At 35.1% G+C, this 18133-nt stretch overlaps 2 protein-coding genes across 4 annotated transcripts in view; both read left to right on the forward strand.

The window, feature by feature from the left end:
• The first annotated feature begins 295 nt into the window (after nt 1-295).
• Nucleotides 296-18133, forward strand: part of LOC131073936 (phosphatidylinositol:ceramide inositolphosphotransferase 1) — a 32959-nt gene continuing 15121 nt past the window's right edge. The window contains exons 1-10 of one of the 3 annotated variants that reach the window (XM_058010458.2): nt 296-573; nt 806-871; nt 965-1314; nt 1413-1502; nt 8848-8934; nt 9351-9419; nt 10687-10767; nt 11872-11943; nt 12193-12253; nt 12358-12460. In XM_058010458.2, coding sequence (XP_057866441.1) covers nt 1282-1314; nt 1413-1502; nt 8848-8934; nt 9351-9419; nt 10687-10767; nt 11872-11943; nt 12193-12253; nt 12358-12460 — 596 coding nt within the window. In that variant the 5' untranslated portion in view covers nt 296-573; nt 806-871; nt 965-1281. The other 2 variants (XM_059210891.1, XM_059210892.1) reach the window with 2 other exon arrangements.
• Nucleotides 14113-17503, forward strand: LOC131073935 (uncharacterized). Its single transcript, XM_058010457.2, has 3 exons — nt 14113-16638; nt 16751-16966; nt 17069-17503. Exons 1-3 carry the CDS (start codon nt 15222-15224, stop codon nt 17194-17196), a joined length of 1761 nt encoding a protein of 586 aa, XP_057866440.2. The 5' UTR covers nt 14113-15221; the 3' UTR covers nt 17197-17503.

Raw genomic sequence — 18133 nt, forward strand, 5'->3', positions numbered from 1 at the left:
ATACTTTTTTGTGGAACCAGAATAGCTACAACCCATCATAATTTGACCTAGTCAACACTTCTCTTTAATATTATAGTTGTTTGTTAGGTAATATTCTCAGCAATCTTGATTCAAACTCTACAAAATCATGGTCAAATCCATTGTTTCCTCCATGACATCTCAAATATCAAAAAGGACTCGATGTGTTTTCGAACATACCAAGAAAAGTCTTCCTTTTACAACCAATAAAAGTACTTTCCAGAAAACAATTAATAATAATAATAAAAGGCAGCTTATAAATACCCCCTCGGTAGAAATTATGACTTTTTGCAGCTGAGAATTTTTTCTATATCGTTTTCAATCTTTCCTCGATACAACGAAAGAGATTCGAACTTGGCTTGAATTCTGATATTACGTTGATAACTATTTCAGCGAGACCGTCGACCTGCTGCCGAGGTTTTCATTCGTTGTAATAGATGTGATGGTTATTTTACTTGCACTAAATAGTTTGTATTTTCTTCCTCTTTGCCGGCTTTTGAAATTCAACGAAGCCGGCTTCCGGATCTTGTTGTTCCGCGTCATTTGAGCTCCAGTGTAAGATATTTGACTCACTTTGAGCCATAAACTTGTTTATTTATATGTCTGAGATAAGTTTAGCCATGTATTGGTGCTAATTACTGGTTTAGAGATATAGAGACTTTACCCAAATCTGGCGGGTCTCGACTTAAATGTGTTGCTGACAAATATCTTATGTCGATTTGTGTCCGATTCCGTGGAGCCGAGCTGTTTGTTCATCGGAAAGTGATCTGAGCTGTTTTCTGTGCAGATTTATTGCCTCTGATTTCTACTAGTTGCTATTTTGGCGGTTCTGTATCTGCTTTTCATCCCCGAGGTTTCGACACGGTGACCTGCTACTACTGTTTATTTGTGTTTTGATCTTGAGGCTTTCTTTGCGGGTTTCAACCATCGGTCGTTGTTGCTGTAGGAATCTCATTCCGGGGATCAGATTTTCTCTAAATTGTCTTTCAAGGTCAAACTTGAGTGCCTGATAGGATATTTTGTCCGATCGTCTGAATCCTGTGTAGAAAAAGATATTAACTATAACACGGACGTTGCAGCAAGTCTTACACAAACAGCGAGCTACAATCCATTGGCAATGGCTGTAGTTGTAGACCTTTTAAATACTCAACGGCCCCGAGCCATTGTGTTTATTTTAAGTATGCAATGAAGTAATATGGCAGCATTAGCACCTGTCCTAGAATTAGCATCAGCATTTGCACTGACTCGCACACGAATTTGGCGATGCCGCCCTATATTGCTCGTGCGGCTTCAAAGGTATTTGATTATTCCTACCCTCACTTTTTTTTTAAATAGGGTTTCAGTTTCTATTTTGGATTAACAGTTTACTTGTCTGCTATGCTGTTGGAGAATAGGTATGGAGGAGAATAAGTATGGAAACAATGGTAGAAGTGCCCCTCCTCCTTGAAAGATGGAAATTTCTATTGCTCGGTCTTTTATGCCAGGTCACCAACTCTTTTTTCATTTATTGATTGTGGGTTCGATTACCAATCACTTTTCTTTCTTTCTATATTTTAGGTATTAACTTGTATCATTTCTATTAGGGCAGGGCATACCTGATTGGTATTTGTGATATAAATGACACCAGTTAGTATCTAATTTTATAAACAAGGGCAGGGCATTCGTTATTGGTCTTTGGGAGAAATGATTAAGTAACTAATTTTAATGTCTACATATTATATGTCTAATTCAAGCCTAGATTGTGAGATAGGTATGTCTAAACATATCAATCATGTCTAAATCAATCCTTGATTAGCAGATTGGTCTAGACTAAACCATCTCATCCTACATCTAGTGTACTTATATTGAAACGTTTGTAACTTTGTACAACAGAGGGAATCGATTTAGCTCTATATATTTTGCAAAAGAATTTGTTGATAACCTGCAGGTTGCCTCTTTGCTGATGATTATAATCCTTATAAAACTAGTACATTGAAAAATGAAAAGTGCTAATGGATGGCAATTAGCCAAGCATTGCACATTTATTACATTTATAGAACTTCCCCAACTTTCCTTCAGACTTTTGGGGGATATTGTTTTAACATTGATTTGGAACGCCCAAGATTTATGCCTAAATGGAGAATATGTTATCATGTTGCATATGATTGTGCATCAAATGGCACCTGTTCGAACATCCTGAACTTGCTATTATTTTCTATGAATCTTTGTCCTATAAATTACTTTCTCTAGTATTTATCATTAGAATTGTCACTTTCGTGGCTTATTAATTGCATTTCTGACAATCATGGCGATCAGTTGACTGACACTGGCAGACCATATAAGGTGATGTAGGTTTTGAATGAACAGTTTATTTTGTTTATCTGCATTCTGGAATAGTTTGAACGACATCAATTTGTTTCTACACTTCAGAGCACCGTGTGAGTGTCCTGGAGTGTTCTGTCAACAATTGGGTAGGAAGTCAATGTTCCGTAAGCAATTGTTTAGTGATTGGTCTGGCAGCATAGGATTAACATGGTTGGAACTGTAGTTATTTTCAATTAGTTAGGACTGGATTAAGGAGGGCATTTGGTCTTTTAATTAGGCCTGTAGTGGACTAGAATTAAGGTGGAGATGTCTGTTTACTGCACAGTTTGAGGATCTAGATTTGTCAGTTAACTTGCCTAGTTACTGTGAACATTTGAGGAATTTCAAGTCTTTGATGGAAGTGTGCTGAGAAATGAAAGATTGAGCTATGTAATGTGCTGGGTAGAGGAAAAAGGATACACTTAGGACATTTGAAAACAAAAATCATCTATTTTCTTGGGCTGGACATTGTGTTTCAGCAGCTGTGACCCACGAGGCACAAAGATCAGGCTTCTTGAGGAGGGAAACCCTTAAGCAGCAGACCTGCATTCAGACTGACATTGGGAATATGAGTAGTGCCTAGCTTTGCAGGTGGGCGTGTTATGTAATCTGTAGTAGTTTGATGCACTTCACTCTGCTTGTGTACTGTTTTGAAGAAATATTAATGAAGTACAATAAGATCTGTTATTAGAGTAGTTTTGAGTTTGTCTTCTGGTTGCAGTTGTTTGTCTGGGTTATTTTCTGTATGTTATTAGCAGAGATCATCACAGATATATATTTTACACTGCTTCCATAGATGACTACTAAGTGGAACAAAAAGCTACAAACATGAAAAATGCACATGGACAATCTGCTTGAATGATAACTAAAGGCACAGAATAGCAGGGATACGTGTCTTGCGTTTTTCTGTGGTACATAAGAGTGAAATTTTTGATAGTCAAGTGACGTGTTTTTCTGTCCAGTGTAGGTTGATCACATAATAAATAACCAAGCTGAAAACTGATTTATAATTTGCAATGACTCGACAGTATAAAACTTATGGAAGAATTTCAATGTAGTGAGATCCAAAATATTGGAAGACTAACTCTCTGCACAGTTGAACCTAAAAGACACTTAACAAATATTCAAGTAGGTGATGCCTCCTTAAATCTTCTTTGGTGCCTATAAGGAGTAGTAATTACTGGTTTTGTTCCAGTTTCTAGTTTCATTATGTGTTGAAACCCTCTGTCAGGAGGCAATCCTGAAGGTATGTCTTTGAAAGAGCGTGTGTATGTCCACATAATAAGCTTTCTTAATTGTAGTGGCTGTAAAGGTTACTAAGCATTGTGCTACCCATGCTACTTGTCCACTCCTAAAACATTTCTTTGTTCTTTTTGCTGATATAAGTCTAGGATATCCACTAGTAATGCCTTGTCACACTACGTCTTTACCTGTTGGCTGGAATCTTAACTCCATAATCTGATAATTTTTTGTAAATTCTCCCAAAGAGCACAGCCATTGTACTCTGTAATGTCCCCTTTTGGGATATTCCTTTATTTTGCCCTAGAATCACCAAATGCAATATGAAGTATATTAAAGAATTGTAACTTGCCAACTTTGAAGTCTTGATTTAAGGCCGAGAATCAAGTTAGTTATCATTCTAATATCCTTGAAAGATTGGCAAGCATATAATCATTAATTTGTTAAAGAGATTCCTAATCACCATTGTAAATTACCTAATGTGTATGTGGGATTCAATAAGACTTCTTCTAACAACCCATCTACATTGTGGAGTACCTTGGGAGATCACATAAGGTGCCTTGAGCCTATCCCTTTCAATCAAGCCCAAGAGCACGGAATGACACCTGCCATTCGGCCTCCTGGCTCCGCCTAGGGTTGGTGTGCCTGATGGAACTCAGTGCTATTTGCATTCCTTATCACGTGTTTCATTCTCCCCTTCATAATGAGACGGTTGGTTGGATAAAGTATTAAGGAATCTTCACTATAATTTATTATGCACAATATCATAATAGCAAAGATAAAAATATATAAATATATATTAACAACTCTATGTTAATTTCTTATCATTATATGTTATTACGTGTAAGACAAGATATCCAGATCAGAATTCTAGTCCTTATGCATTGTACCAAATACTTGGAGATATGTAAGTCTGCTGACTATTTGTATTAATTATGAAACTGCTTGTGTTCTTCCTTTCTGATGCCCCCTCCTCCTTGAATGCCAAACTACCATATATATCTCTTCCTTCGGATGAAGAGTCGTGTTCTTCCATAGTCCACGTCTCTTCCCTCTAAGGTGGCGTGCCCCCCTTGGAAGTGCATCCCTTGAATGTTCACCTTCCTTTATTTTTGATCCAAGTTCACATTTAACCTCCTCATCAGATATCACTTCTATATAATGTACTTAGCTTATTCCCAAACAGAAGTGTCCAAGTTCCCATGGTTTTCTACTAGAAAAACATAATTTATTGCTGTGAAGTCATTTTTGGTTACTTAATCCAAATTGCTTTTTGGTGGTACTGCCCTTTATTGAGAAAGACCTTTTTGAAAAGGTTTCATATTCTATCCTCTAGGAGGGGTTTTTGCAAGAACTTATTTATGGCCACTGAAGTTGCTAAATTCAAAGCTCTTTTAGTAGCTTCTTAAAGGGTAAACAAATCACGCCTTAATCAAATCCCCAAGAGGTTCAGTTAACCCTTCGATAAAAAGGACAATTAATTTTCTTTCCATAATATCAGGCACCATCACAAATAAAGTTTGGAACTCTTCTACATATTTCTCCACTGTTCCTTCTTGTTTTAGCTTGATCAACTCTCTAAAATGGACTTTAGGATCCTTTCTATCGAACTTTTCAATCAACTTTTTGCAAAATTCATCACATGTATCTATTAGATCAACTTTTGTTTTGTTGTTATGCATCATATGTAACATTTGCCCCATCATATCTAACATAAGGTCAAATTTTCTATCAATCTTATTTGCATATTTCTGTTGTCATTCATGTGAACCATGTTTGTTTCTACTGCCTCAGCTTCCAAGGGAGATTCTATCTCTTCATCTTTGGAAAATTGATGTTGAGTTTTGCTAAGTTTCCTTTGATAATATCTGCTGGCTATGTCACTAAGTTGCGTAGGAAGGAAATCTCATAGGCTGGCAAGATACAGCTCTGACACCATTTGTAATGCCCCTTTTAAATTTTTATTTAATTTACTTTGAATATAATAAACCCTAACTCACACTTACAATAATTTTCACAGTTAGTATAAACATAAAATCCTTGTAATTCAGAAATTTCTGCTAATAACTAATTCTGTAAATCATCTTTAATACTCAGAAATTAGTTTTAGAATGGACAAATTGTCTCTTTCCAACAGTTGTTAAAACAGCCTCTTTTCTACAGTGATTTGTCTTCAATGGAATGCCTTGAAAATATCTCTAAATCTGCTCGAGTCAGGGATTTTCATTCTCTAACTCAGCAATGGAAATTAGTGGGTTTTTGTTCTCTAATTTCAGACTCTGAGGGGTTTTGTCCTCAGATTGCTGAACCACAGTTCATGTTCCACAAGGAGTAATAAGTAGTTATAAAATGTATTCAGTGATGATCTTTTCGTTTCCTTTTTGATTTCCTTGTATACCTATTTTTCCCCAATAGTCATAACCTTTCATATGCCCTTTAACTTTCCTAAGACTAAACTTAAAATTAATTTTAGTTTATAATTTTTTAATCCCTTTTTAAGACCTTGCTGGCATTCTCCATATAATAAATGTTAATTATTGAATTTGTGAATCAGCAGTCATCAATCTCTCGAGTCACATCGGAAGAGATGGGCACAGGTTTTAATTTTGGGTTTTAAATTTTAGGTGGGGGCATTACGCCTAGTCAGTCACTAGGTAGGAGGAATCGGGGAAATTGACCATGATCCTAAATTGTGTCCGGAATCCTAAATATGGGCATATTATCATATGTAGACTAATCAAATGGGCAAATTTACATTTTGTTCAATTGAAGTTGATTACTTTCTGTTTTGAGGGTGGATTGCTTGTAGGGCTGAAGTTGACTGTATGCTTAGTCAGCAGTTGATAACTATTAAAACAACTGCCCGATATTTCTAAACACATGGGCATGTCCATGCACTTCTGTACACAAAGAATTGGGAAAATCTACATCGTCCAATTGGGATATGGTATATTCATGTGCAGATATATTGTAACCTTGGGGCCATTGACAACTAAAACACAAATATCTGTTAAGGATGTGCACATGGATAAGTCTAAATACAAGCACAGCGGCAAGTCTAAACAGTGCTCAGTTAATTAATAGTTTTCAGAAATCACGGGTGCAAGTAAATCTGGAGCCAATGCTGCCTATCTGGGTGCCTCTCCTACATTATGTATACACAGAAACTAATAATTATATCTGTTTTTTCATTTTATCAAATTCTATAAAACATAGCATGATCAAATGTTAAGAGCTTTAATGCTAAAAGTAGAAATCTACTGTTTGACCATTTACATGCAAACCATTATAGCTCTCAAACTAACCTCTATCTGTTGCTAATTCCATTTCTTAGTTTTCTGAACAGTCTCACGAGCTTGTAGTCTTTTCCTCATAAATCCTACTGCATAAGCACAAGCCATGATCACCACAAACGATCTATCTGCTCACTGCTGTAACAGATTGCATATCAAATATAATTAACTAACAGCCACAAAAGACAACAATCATAGTACCTAACAAATCAAAACCACATGAAATATTTATCAATACAACTTTGCATACTTCTGTCACTGTCTGCTTACAGAAGGGAGAATAACCCATGTTAAAACACCAGTCTTAAACTACCCACTTCAGATATTTAAGATATAAAACTACCTCATGGATAAGTGAAAAACATATATGCACACCTAATCATTTGATAAGATTTTGGTTTCTTTGTTTTTCAGCAGAATCACAAAAGAAAGACGAACACCCATACATTTAACACTGGTTATGTGATGCTGTAAGGAAACAAGTCTGTAATTAATTAGCAGCTACAAAAGACAACAATCATAATACCAACAAATCAAAACCACACAAAGTATTTGTCAATACATCCACATAGCCTCACATTCTCTATTCTTGGAATGTTTTCAGTTTTCTAAGTTATGGCTGGCATACATTTAAATGATGCAGCATCCGATTGTTGCTAAAAAATTATCTAGTTTGATCTGTTTTTAGATTCTTCAGAACTTTTTTTCAGTTATCAAGACAATTGAGAATATACTGGCCTATTAGCCAAAATATACTTAAGAAATTTTATTATTTATCATGGAGTCTTGTAGAAGAATATGGATCTGCATTCACTTTTTGGCTAGAGGGGTCTATTTACTGGTTAGTGCTACCCCAAATCACAAGACAATGGGTTCTGCATTAGTTGAAATGCAGTTTTAGATGTTTTGATGGTCGGCAGTGAAGGAATCTGATCCTCAGTATTTACTTGACGAGGCTAGACCCCTAAACAAATGTCAGTTTGAAGATTGTCTTTTTGTGCAGATAGAAAGGTCTAGTGCACTTCTTTGTGCTGCTTGTAAGTTTTCTAATAGCATTTTTTTTTGATCGGTAATAAGGTTTTAATTTTATTTATTGAGCTGGGATTTTAGCCTGGCCTGAACCAGGTGGGGCTACAAATGGGGAGCCACCTCCCCATCAATACACAACTCTAAACAGCATGGACCCATTAAGAGGCCGAACCACTACAATTCTGTCTTGCCTTATCTTTAGAGTGAGACCAAAGAAGCATATGGCCTGGTCCCTCTTTCTTTTGTCTTTTCACTCATTTCCCTTTCACAACAGTCCAATCCTCCTCCAGCTCTTCACAAACATGCAGCTCTTCACAAACTTGCTGAGCCTCCCCTTCTGTATCCTGATTCTCTTCCCCTCTTTCTAGCACAGACAATTTTCCGTCATTCTCCAAACCCTCCAAAGATATTGATCTATCTGTATGCTTCAACTCCATTTCACACCCAACAGTAACACTGTTCAGAGCTGGGCTCAGAACCCTATAAGAGGCCTTAGATGGAAGTTGATCATTAACGAGTTTTCTAATAGCATTTTGTTTATGATTGAATCCCATTTTCTCAGGTTGATAGTCCTGTTATTTTCTGTTTAAAAAAGCAGTGATTCACATGTCAACACAACACAGTTTTCTTCATAAATCAGAAATTTAAGCATGGCAACATCCTAACTCATCTGTCATTATCATGGAATGAAATTATATACCAATCCACTGGATTAGCTCTCATTCCCTGTTATACACAAGTTAAAGTGACAAATATTATCCACTATTATTTGCTTGTTCTCATAGATTTAGGGTTCACTTCATTGTACAAAAGGCAAACTAAATGACAGAGCACTTTGAGAATGATTACTTCACGGTAACCTTTGAAAAGCTTTATGAAAGAAATACTAACTATCTGCATGGTTTACAAACTTTACATTGTGCAGTATCTTCATGGTTTAGCTGCTCGAGGAGTTCATTATTTACACCGTCCCGGGCCAACCCTTCAAGATGTTGGGTTTATAGTTCTTCCCGTAAGTTTTGTACAATTGTTTCATAAATTTGGAATGTTTATAGTTATAACTTATACTAGTTGAGATTCCCAGAATGCCTACGGGACTGTCTTGTTGATGGTTAATCCTTGATACGAAAATGAAGAATACTTGTCTAGATTTGTTGATTGCTTCACCTTCTTGGGTTTCAATGAATTTTAATAGATCGGGAATAGAAAACTTGACCTTTAGACTCTAAGTTTATTCCTGTATGGCAATTGTTCCTATATTAAAATGTTCTTCTTTCACTGGTTTCCTATCTTTAATTTTATGCATTGTTATGCTTTTGTGGAAAATAGTTGTGCATTTACATTGAACACGAATTAACTAAGGAAGTCGCAGCTTTAACCAACTTGTTGCCTATTATGATAATATATTAATTATTTTTATTGCTTCAGGAACTCGGGCAAGAGAAAGCCTACATCAGCGAGACGGTTTTCAGCACTATCTTTTTCACCTTCATCTTAGTAAGTCTGCTGCTGTTTTCAGATTTATGTTTCATATTAATTAATTCATCTTATTTTCAGTTGCTGTCTGACATTAAGCAGCTGTCAACATTTAAAATATCATGACATTCTTAAATGTCATTTTATTTAAGACTATTGTTATATATATTTTTTCTTTGGTAAGTACAGAACCAATGAAATACAGACAGCATGTGTATGTTGACATGTTAAAGGTTTCTGTCTACTTAATTCTGGATAGATTATCAGTTTTTCACATTGGCTTTTGTGGGGTTAGATCAAAACTTGGCTGATAAACAACAAAATAAAGGATGTGTTCTGAAAAGTTGTGTTCAAAAGGTCAGCTGACATTAGCAGATGGCCTAAATTGTGGTAAGATAAGATTAGAAAACACTTATCGTTACACAGATTTGCTCCCCATGGCACCTATTTGATTTACTTAATGAGGTTATTTAAGCTGGATGATTATGCTGATTGCATGATGGCTTTGTAAATGAGTTTTTTTATATTCCAAGTCTGGGTTTAGACATATCCTAAAAGCAGTTAGACAAGATGTTGTTCATGTCCACATTAAAATGGGCATACTATTCTATTCATATGCTTCTGCATATTTGCTATCTATTGATGTCAATGTGCAGGGGACATGTGTCTGTATTGAGATACACCCATAATGTTAGAAATAGATACTGAGCATCTAAAATCAAATAAAATTGACCCTAATTCCTAATATTACATTGGGCATGCATGACAAAGTATCCAACTGATGCGATCATAGTGCTTTGAAAGAAGTCCCTAGAAAAAAGTAGAATGTGGATAGATACTCTAGTATTATGTAAAGGGTTTCTAGCCTTCTAATCAGGCATTAAGTTCTTTTGCTATTTTGTTATTTTGAAAATGTGCTGCCTTAGGTTCTTATGTGTAGGTTAAAATGTCTTGTCCCAAGCTTCAATAATTGAAAAAGTGATCACTATGCTCAAGAAGCTGCTTCTGTTTTGTTTAATGAATTAGCTGTTTCATGATTGTCACCGCCTTGGAAATGTGTAGGAGATGTAGCATTTAACTAATAAATAAAGTTAATTGTGGAAAGTAATTTCATATGATAACTTCTTTGCTTGTCAGATAATGTGAATTTGAATTGCAGAAACTAATTCTATTCCCGGGTTTAAAAAATTGAAATTGATTTCTGATTTTTTTTCGTTTACTTTGTATATTAACATGCTGAAGGATTCTTATTTTTCATCTGATTGTTGCTCCAAATCTTATTGTGCAGTGGACTTTTCACCCCTTCATTTGCCATAGCAAGAAGTTCTACACGGTGCTATTATGGTGCAGGGTATTGGCCTTTTTGGTGGTAGGTTTTTCTGTCTCGTAAATTTTCATTTTTGCAAGTCAGAGTGGATTTCTTTAATTGCAACCAAGTCTTAAATGATTGAACTCTAGAAACATTAATTCGAGAACTTTTGAGGAAACTGTGGCAATTGTCTAGTTTGTGAATCTTTTTACCATGTAAAAGCAGACTACTGTACTTTTTGCTATTAGTTTTGTTTGCGAACATTCAGAAATTTGGCAAGGTGAAAAAAATCCTCAGCATGGTAACTTTGATGTGAATGATTATTGTTTGCCAAGTAGGAAAATATTACTGCAACTCTTGGCAATCACATCTGCCAACGTGCATATTTTTCTTGTGTCCCAATTTTTTCTGACATCAGGTTTTCTTTATACTCCTGGTCTAATTGTTCCTTGATATCTATATGGTTATAGTTTTAGGAAAGCTGCACATAAAGTTTCCTTCACCGCTGATAGATACTGGAATGTGAATGGGATCAAAGTTAAGAACATATGTTGCAATGTTTCTTACCAAAGATAAAAGAAGAGGAAAAGAGTATATTTTTGGTTTATGATGCATTGCATTGCATGCACCTAATTGTGCTTAGAAAATGGTTAGCATTAGGCATATGAGATCCACCATGCACTTGACTCTGCTTAAAATACAGGGTGCACATACCCTAACGTCACTGGATTTAAGATGTACCTTGGGGATGGTAACGCAGGATGTTCACCATTAATCCCACTCAGGCGTACTGCATATCTCCCCAATTTTATTGTGTGTTTGGGGGTTATTGCTAAAACAAAATTGTTTTTTTGTTGTTCTTTTTTGAGGTCTTTTGTTCTCTAATTTATCTACAAAATATGCTGGAACAGATCATTTCCTATGGTTTATTTCATAGATTTAATTATGGTTCATTCTGCGATTGAGTTTGAGCTATCTGGCTTTTGGATACAAATTCTGAAATGTGTACACAAGATTAATGGTTTAGACTTTAGATACTCAGAAAGAAAAATGGTTGGAAAACATAAAGACTGTCTTTAAAAGTGCTGTTTGTCTGCGTCTCAAAAGTAGGTAGATTTCATTTGACCATGCAATCAATTTTCTAACATTTCATTTGACTTCCAGGTTTCTCAATTCTTAAGAATTGTCACGTTCATGTCAACTCAGTTGCCTGGTCCTAATTATCACTGTCGCGAGGTTATTTCCTTTCTTCCTTCTAATGATTGAATTCTAGGCATACATAGCTTTGCATTTGTGATTATTTTAGATATGACAGGCTTAATTATGCCATTGAGATAATCTTTCAGCCATTTACGCAAATTTTTATATGCTTTACATGCCTATTGGTCATTTATATCCGTCTTATTTATATTATTGTTACTGGGTTCTAGTTTAAAGTGACTGGGTGAAACTTCAATTATTAATGCTCTCATTTTTTTAATACAGGGTTCTAAACTTGCTCGCCTTCCTCATCCTGACAGCATACTTGAAGTACTCTTCCTAAATTGTAAGTTCATATACTATCAGCTCGTGATCTAAAATATCAGAGAATGCTTACTTATTTAATCTCAGTAAATTTAAGATCTCATATTCATGACCTTGTTTACACAGTTCCACGTGGAGTAATCTATGGTTGTGGAGACTTGATTTTTTCATCACACATGATCTTCACTCTGGTTTTTGTACTCACCTATCAAAAGTATGGAACAAAACGGTAAATTTACTTGCTCCTTGTGCTTGCTGTACATTAGCACTTAAGCTTTATTTGGTGTTATTTCACATCGCTATTTTGTGGTTGTTCCTATGAGTATTGAGGGATTAATTATTATCAATTTTACCATATTTCAGCTATCTGCTTTACATATTCAAATTCATTTGTTGTACGATGTTCCTACAAGCTAGTGTTAGGCACCAATTAGGCGTGCACTCTGTAAGTTTAGAAATATCTACATAAGAAAAAAGAATAGAATAATAAAATAAGAGAAAAGTGGATAGATATGGTAGGGTTGATAGGATTTTTATAAGTCAAGGGACATTTAAAATCAGTGTTTTACTGAGTTTTGGAATAGGGGATAATGGGGCCAGGTTTTGGGAACTACAATGTTTTTTCTCAAAACTTGGGATTACATGGGGAAGGTGGTGCAAAGTATAGTAATATGCATAGAAACAACAGTCTGGAAAAAAATGCAATTAAACCCGATTAATCGTTGATGGGGTGTCTGGCCAATTAATTCCCCCCCAAAATTGCAATTAATCGGTCAATGATTTTTTCGGGTATAATCGGCAAAAAAACGAACATATTAGACGCGATTAATTGGTAAAAATTGCCAGTGTGGAATAATAACCCACGAAAACCCTAAAAATCCCCGTGAAAACCCTAAACACGCCGCGAAATGTTAGAAAATGTCAGAATTTTTATAAATACGCGGGGAAGGTGTTTGTAAATTAACAACGAAAGCCACGGGGTCGCGTAATTAGCTCGATCGGAAGAGAAGACGGAAGCCATTGCGGGGTCGCGGAATAGCCCGACGGGAAGAGAAGAGGCATGGGAGCTCGATGAAAATGGGAAGAGGTCGCGCCATTGCAAACTGACGGGAAGAGGTCTTCCGCCATTGCTAGGTTTTTACACGAATTTTTTTATATTGAATGACATCCAAAGTTTTATGTGATTTTCTGTATTTTTTATGTGATTTGCCAGAAATATACAGAAAGAATTTTCCTAAATTAATTTTATGTATTAATAGATTATTAATTTTCTGTATTAATAGATTATTAATTTTATGTATTAATAGATTATTAATTTTTTTATGTGATTTTCTGTATTAATAGATTATTAATTTTTTTATGTGATTTTCTGTATTAATAGATTATTAATTTTCCTATATTAATTTTATGTATTTTATAGAAAATTAATACAAAAAATAGAGTATTTGTATGCAGAAAAAGAGACTATATTAAATAGAATTTTTTAATGTGATTTTCTGTATTAATAGAGTATTAATTTTCCTATATTAATTTTATGTATTTTATAGAAAATTAATTAAAAAAACAGAGTATTTTTTTGTATATTTCTTTATTTAATATAGTATTAACTTTTCTTTATAATTTTTCTGTATTAATTTTCTATATTAATGGCTGTATACAGAAGTAATTATATATTTTTTGTATTAGTATAGAATCATAGATTAATGCAGAAAATATATACTCTATTTTCTGTATAAATTTATACAGAAAATGTAGCCACTATAAAAAATTTATACAGAAAATAAAGTATATATAGGAAATTTATACATAAAATATTTTAAAAAAATTTATGTATATGTTTTTTGTATATATATTTTTGCTCTATTTTCTATATAATAAAAATCATATTAAACTCCATTTTCTTTATTAATTTATACAGTTTAATTTGTACAGAAAATAGAGATATATTTTATATAAAATTGGGTAGACTACCACAGAAACCCTACTGCTCAACCATATCACTTAAGAATTTCCTTGTTTTGGTTTTTTGTGATAGAAAACAATTCATAAGTGAAGGAACAATTAGGATTCATAATACATTTGGCAGTTACCATACTTAAGCCCCAATCCTTATTTCCTAATCATCAATCCTGACAAAGGATGGGGAATTACTTGTCATAGGGCGTTTAGAAACCAGTCTACTTAACATGCTTATGAAATTGTGTCTTTATTATGACTTGTGACAATATGAAGTCTTAGCTTTGCCCAACTAATATTCTATTTGATCTTGATTTTGATATAACTTTGCATGGCATCCTCCTCCAATAGTCATTTTACTCTTCTTAACACTGCTCTTAACATTGTCATAGACATTGCTCTTACATCTACCTTGCATATCATTGATTCTTTAAGTGTCAAAGGTCTAATATAGGTGCTCATATAATTGTGTGTGACTTCTACTATTAGTTCTTTGTCTTGATGTCGTAAATTTATGAACTAATGTCACAGTTGTTTGTGGTCATCTACTAGATTATGTATTGAGCAATGATTGAAGTATACCATTGGTGTAAACTTGAAATTCAATTACATTTAGGTTTCCAATTTCCCATGTCAATGTAATTAAAATGCAATTATTATACACAAGCCCAACCCTAGAAACCTAAAAAGTTTAAGACTAAGTGTAATGTTTTTACAGATCTGATTCTTGATCAGAATGCCGCGTCAAAAAGACTTTGCGTGGACACATTGCACAACAGTTTCTGGTAGCACGAAGGTCAAGTGCAATTGGTGTCTAGAAGAGATCAGTGGTGGAATTTATCGTTTCAAATGGCATTTGTCCAAAGAACAAGGAAATAACACCGTGATATGCAAGGCATGCCCTGCAGATGTCTCATATCAAGCAAAGCAATCTCTTGACGGGATTGCTGAGAGTAAGGCCAAAAAGGCAAGAATTGGTGTTGAACTAGGTTCTCGTTCTGTAGATCCCAGGACGAACCATTTGGGTGAGGAGGATGGTGAAGATGGGAGTTTTAGGGAATCTGGGTCGACACAATTCTATAGCACGTGGACCAAACACAGGTGGAGGAAACACTAATGCTTTCTTCCAACCTCGTACCACACCAGGATCACAAACCACTTTAGAGAGTACAGGATGGAGGAAAACTGTCACTGAACAAGCAAAGAAGGCAATTGCTAATTATTGGTACTCCTCTCACACGACATTCCATGCTTCCAGAAATCCATATTGGCAACCCATGGTAGATGCTATTGCAGCTGTAGGTCCCGGGTTTCAAGTCCCATCTTGTGAATCATTGAGGGTTGGTATGCTGAAAGATGCAGTAGAGGATGTTCAAGATGTTGTTAAACAACATCGATTGCTGTGGGCTAGAACTGGTTGCAGCATCATGTCAGATGGTTGGATAGATAGAAGGAACCGAACTCTTATTAACTTCCTTGTCTCTTGTGAGATTGGCACTGTTTTTTTGAAATCTGTGGATGCATCTAATATGATGAAATCCACAAATGCATTGTTTGAGATGTATGACGTGGTAGTTACGGATGTAGGGCCACAAAATGTGGTTCAATTTATCACAGACAATGCTGCTGCTTGTGTTGCTGCAGGGAGACTTCTGACAGATAAATATCATTCCATGTTTTTTACACCATGTGCAACACATTGCCTTGATCTAACCCTAGGGGACATTGGAAAAATTGAATGGGTTAAGGCGGCATTTCAGAAAGCTCACAAGGCTACCAAATTTGTTTATAATCACACAAGGGTTTTGGCTATAATGCGCTCTTTCACAGGAGGTAAAGAGCTAGTTCGACCAGGAGTGACAAGATTTGCAACATATTTCCTTGCATTACAAACATTATGTGAACAAAAAGGTAATTTGAGGCGAATGTTTGTTTCAGCTGAGTGGATGGAGTCTGGTTTCACAACTCAAGCAAATTGCATAGCAGTGGCAGAGTATATGTATTCTACCACATTTTGGGAATCTATTGAACAAATTGTAGAATTTTCAGAGCCTTTAGTAAAAGTCTTGAGACTAGTGGATGGAGATAAACCCCCAATGGGATATGTGTATGAGGCCATGGATAGGGCCAAGGAGGTGATAAGGAGTAAGCTGGAAAATAACAGGGATAAGTATATGCCGTTGTGGGACATAATTGATAGGAGATGGGATGGACAAATGCACACTCCTCTCAATGCTGCAGGATATTTTCTCAATCCTCTGCTATTCTATAAGACCGACTTCCTGGAAATTGATGCTGAGATCAAACAAGGCTTTTTCAAGTGCATGGAAAAAATGTTTCCTGACTTGGAAAAATTTGATGTGGCTACGATAGAGCTGGAAATGTACAAGCATGCTAAGGGCTTTCTCTCTTCTAGGGCTGCTATACAAAGCAGAAAGACAATTCAACCAGGTAGACTCTATAAACTTTTGACAATCTCTTTATTTTGCCAACCATTAAGTTTGTTAAGATTATAAGATATTCTTAGTCTTACAATATCATCTCCATATAATGTGTTTTTCAGTTGCATGGTGGGCTTCTTTTGGAGATGAAATACCAAATTTGAGGTGGATGGCGGTGCGTATTTTGAGCCAACCATGTAGCTCATCAGCTTGTGAGCGTAATTGGAGTGTGTTTGAACACATACATTCTAAGAAACGCAACCGCCTATCACAACAACGACTGAATGACTTGGTATTTGTTCATCACAACCTCTGCTTGAAGATAAGGAAAGCTCAAGGTGAGAATATTAATATATAGTTGCAGTTTTTTGAATTGTATTCACTATTCATTGGTTTTTCATTTGTAAGGGAAACACTAATTTCTACATGGGCAAAATCAGGAACTATTGAGGAATGCTTGCCAATTGACCTCGATGAGATATCGATGCTGATGATGTTGATGATGATGTTGATGATGATTATGTTGTTGCTGATCGTCCGCTTGTGTCTGAAGATTTTGATATCATGAGGCAAGCCAACTTTCGTCCTGAATGGGTTGAAGGAATTAGGACAGGCTCTTACCCAGGAGCTTCATCATCAGGGCCTCCTGCCCTCTAGCATGTCATTGCCTACATTTGAGATTTTGGAATTTTGTACTTAGTTTACAGGTTGACTTTGTTCAAAGTCACAAACTATATTGTAATTGACATTTTGACATCTATCACCATCTAGATATTATTTATGGTGTAGTATATTTTGTGGAACGTAATCAGTGATATGAATATAAACAACGAAAATCTATTTCCTGCAATTCATGTTTTCAAGTGTCTATTTTATTTGCCTACAATATCTCTATGCTATGGAAATACTCTAAAATATATAAAAAAAGTATTTTTGATTGTTTTTCTGCAATTTTTTACGTTTTTTTGTATATCCGATTTTTTCCCGATTTTTTGAAAAAATCCTATACTTTTGTTTTGTCGATTAATTCCCCAAATGATTATTGTTTCACTGGTAATATGTTTGAAAAATTAATTACAAAAATAGTAAAAGAAATTGAAATTTATTGTTAACTAAATTTTTTTTAAAATAAAAATTAGTTAATATGATAAATATATCAATATCTTGTATTATTAATAATTATTATATTACTCCCATTTAAGGGTTAAGTGGCACTCATATTAGAGATATTAACTCTGGTTTGAGTGCCAAAGCCAATATAAAAGATCATTGGTCTCCCCCTTGGACAGACTCTACAAAATGTTTTTTGATGGAGTTTCGAGGGGAAACCCAAGTTCCGCTATATTTGGGTATATGCACAAACAATGTTGCCGAATGAGGAACTTTAATTGCAGGTTTAGGAGCTGCTATATTGCAAGATTATTCTAAATTAATAGTGGAAGGAGATTCATTGATAGTGATCAATGCAATTGTCAGAGTTGGAAAATGAATGTAGAGGAGGCTTA

Source organism: Cryptomeria japonica, chromosome 9, assembly GCF_030272615.1.
Source record: "Cryptomeria japonica chromosome 9, Sugi_1.0, whole genome shotgun sequence".
In the NCBI taxonomy this organism is placed as follows: domain Eukaryota; kingdom Viridiplantae; phylum Streptophyta; class Pinopsida; order Cupressales; family Cupressaceae; genus Cryptomeria; species Cryptomeria japonica.

Coding starts and splice junctions, on each gene's coding strand:
- LOC131073935 (XM_058010457.2), top strand. CDS start 15,222: ATGGTGAAGATGGGAGTTTTAGGGAATCTGGGTCGACACAATTCTATA. Junction 16,639..16,750: donor CAGAAAGACAATTCAACCAG/GTAGACTCTATA, acceptor TGTGTTTTTCAG/TTGCATGGTGGGCTTCTTTT. Junction 16,967..17,068: donor GAAGATAAGGAAAGCTCAAG/GTGAGAATATTA, acceptor GGGCAAAATCAG/GAACTATTGAGGAATGCTTG.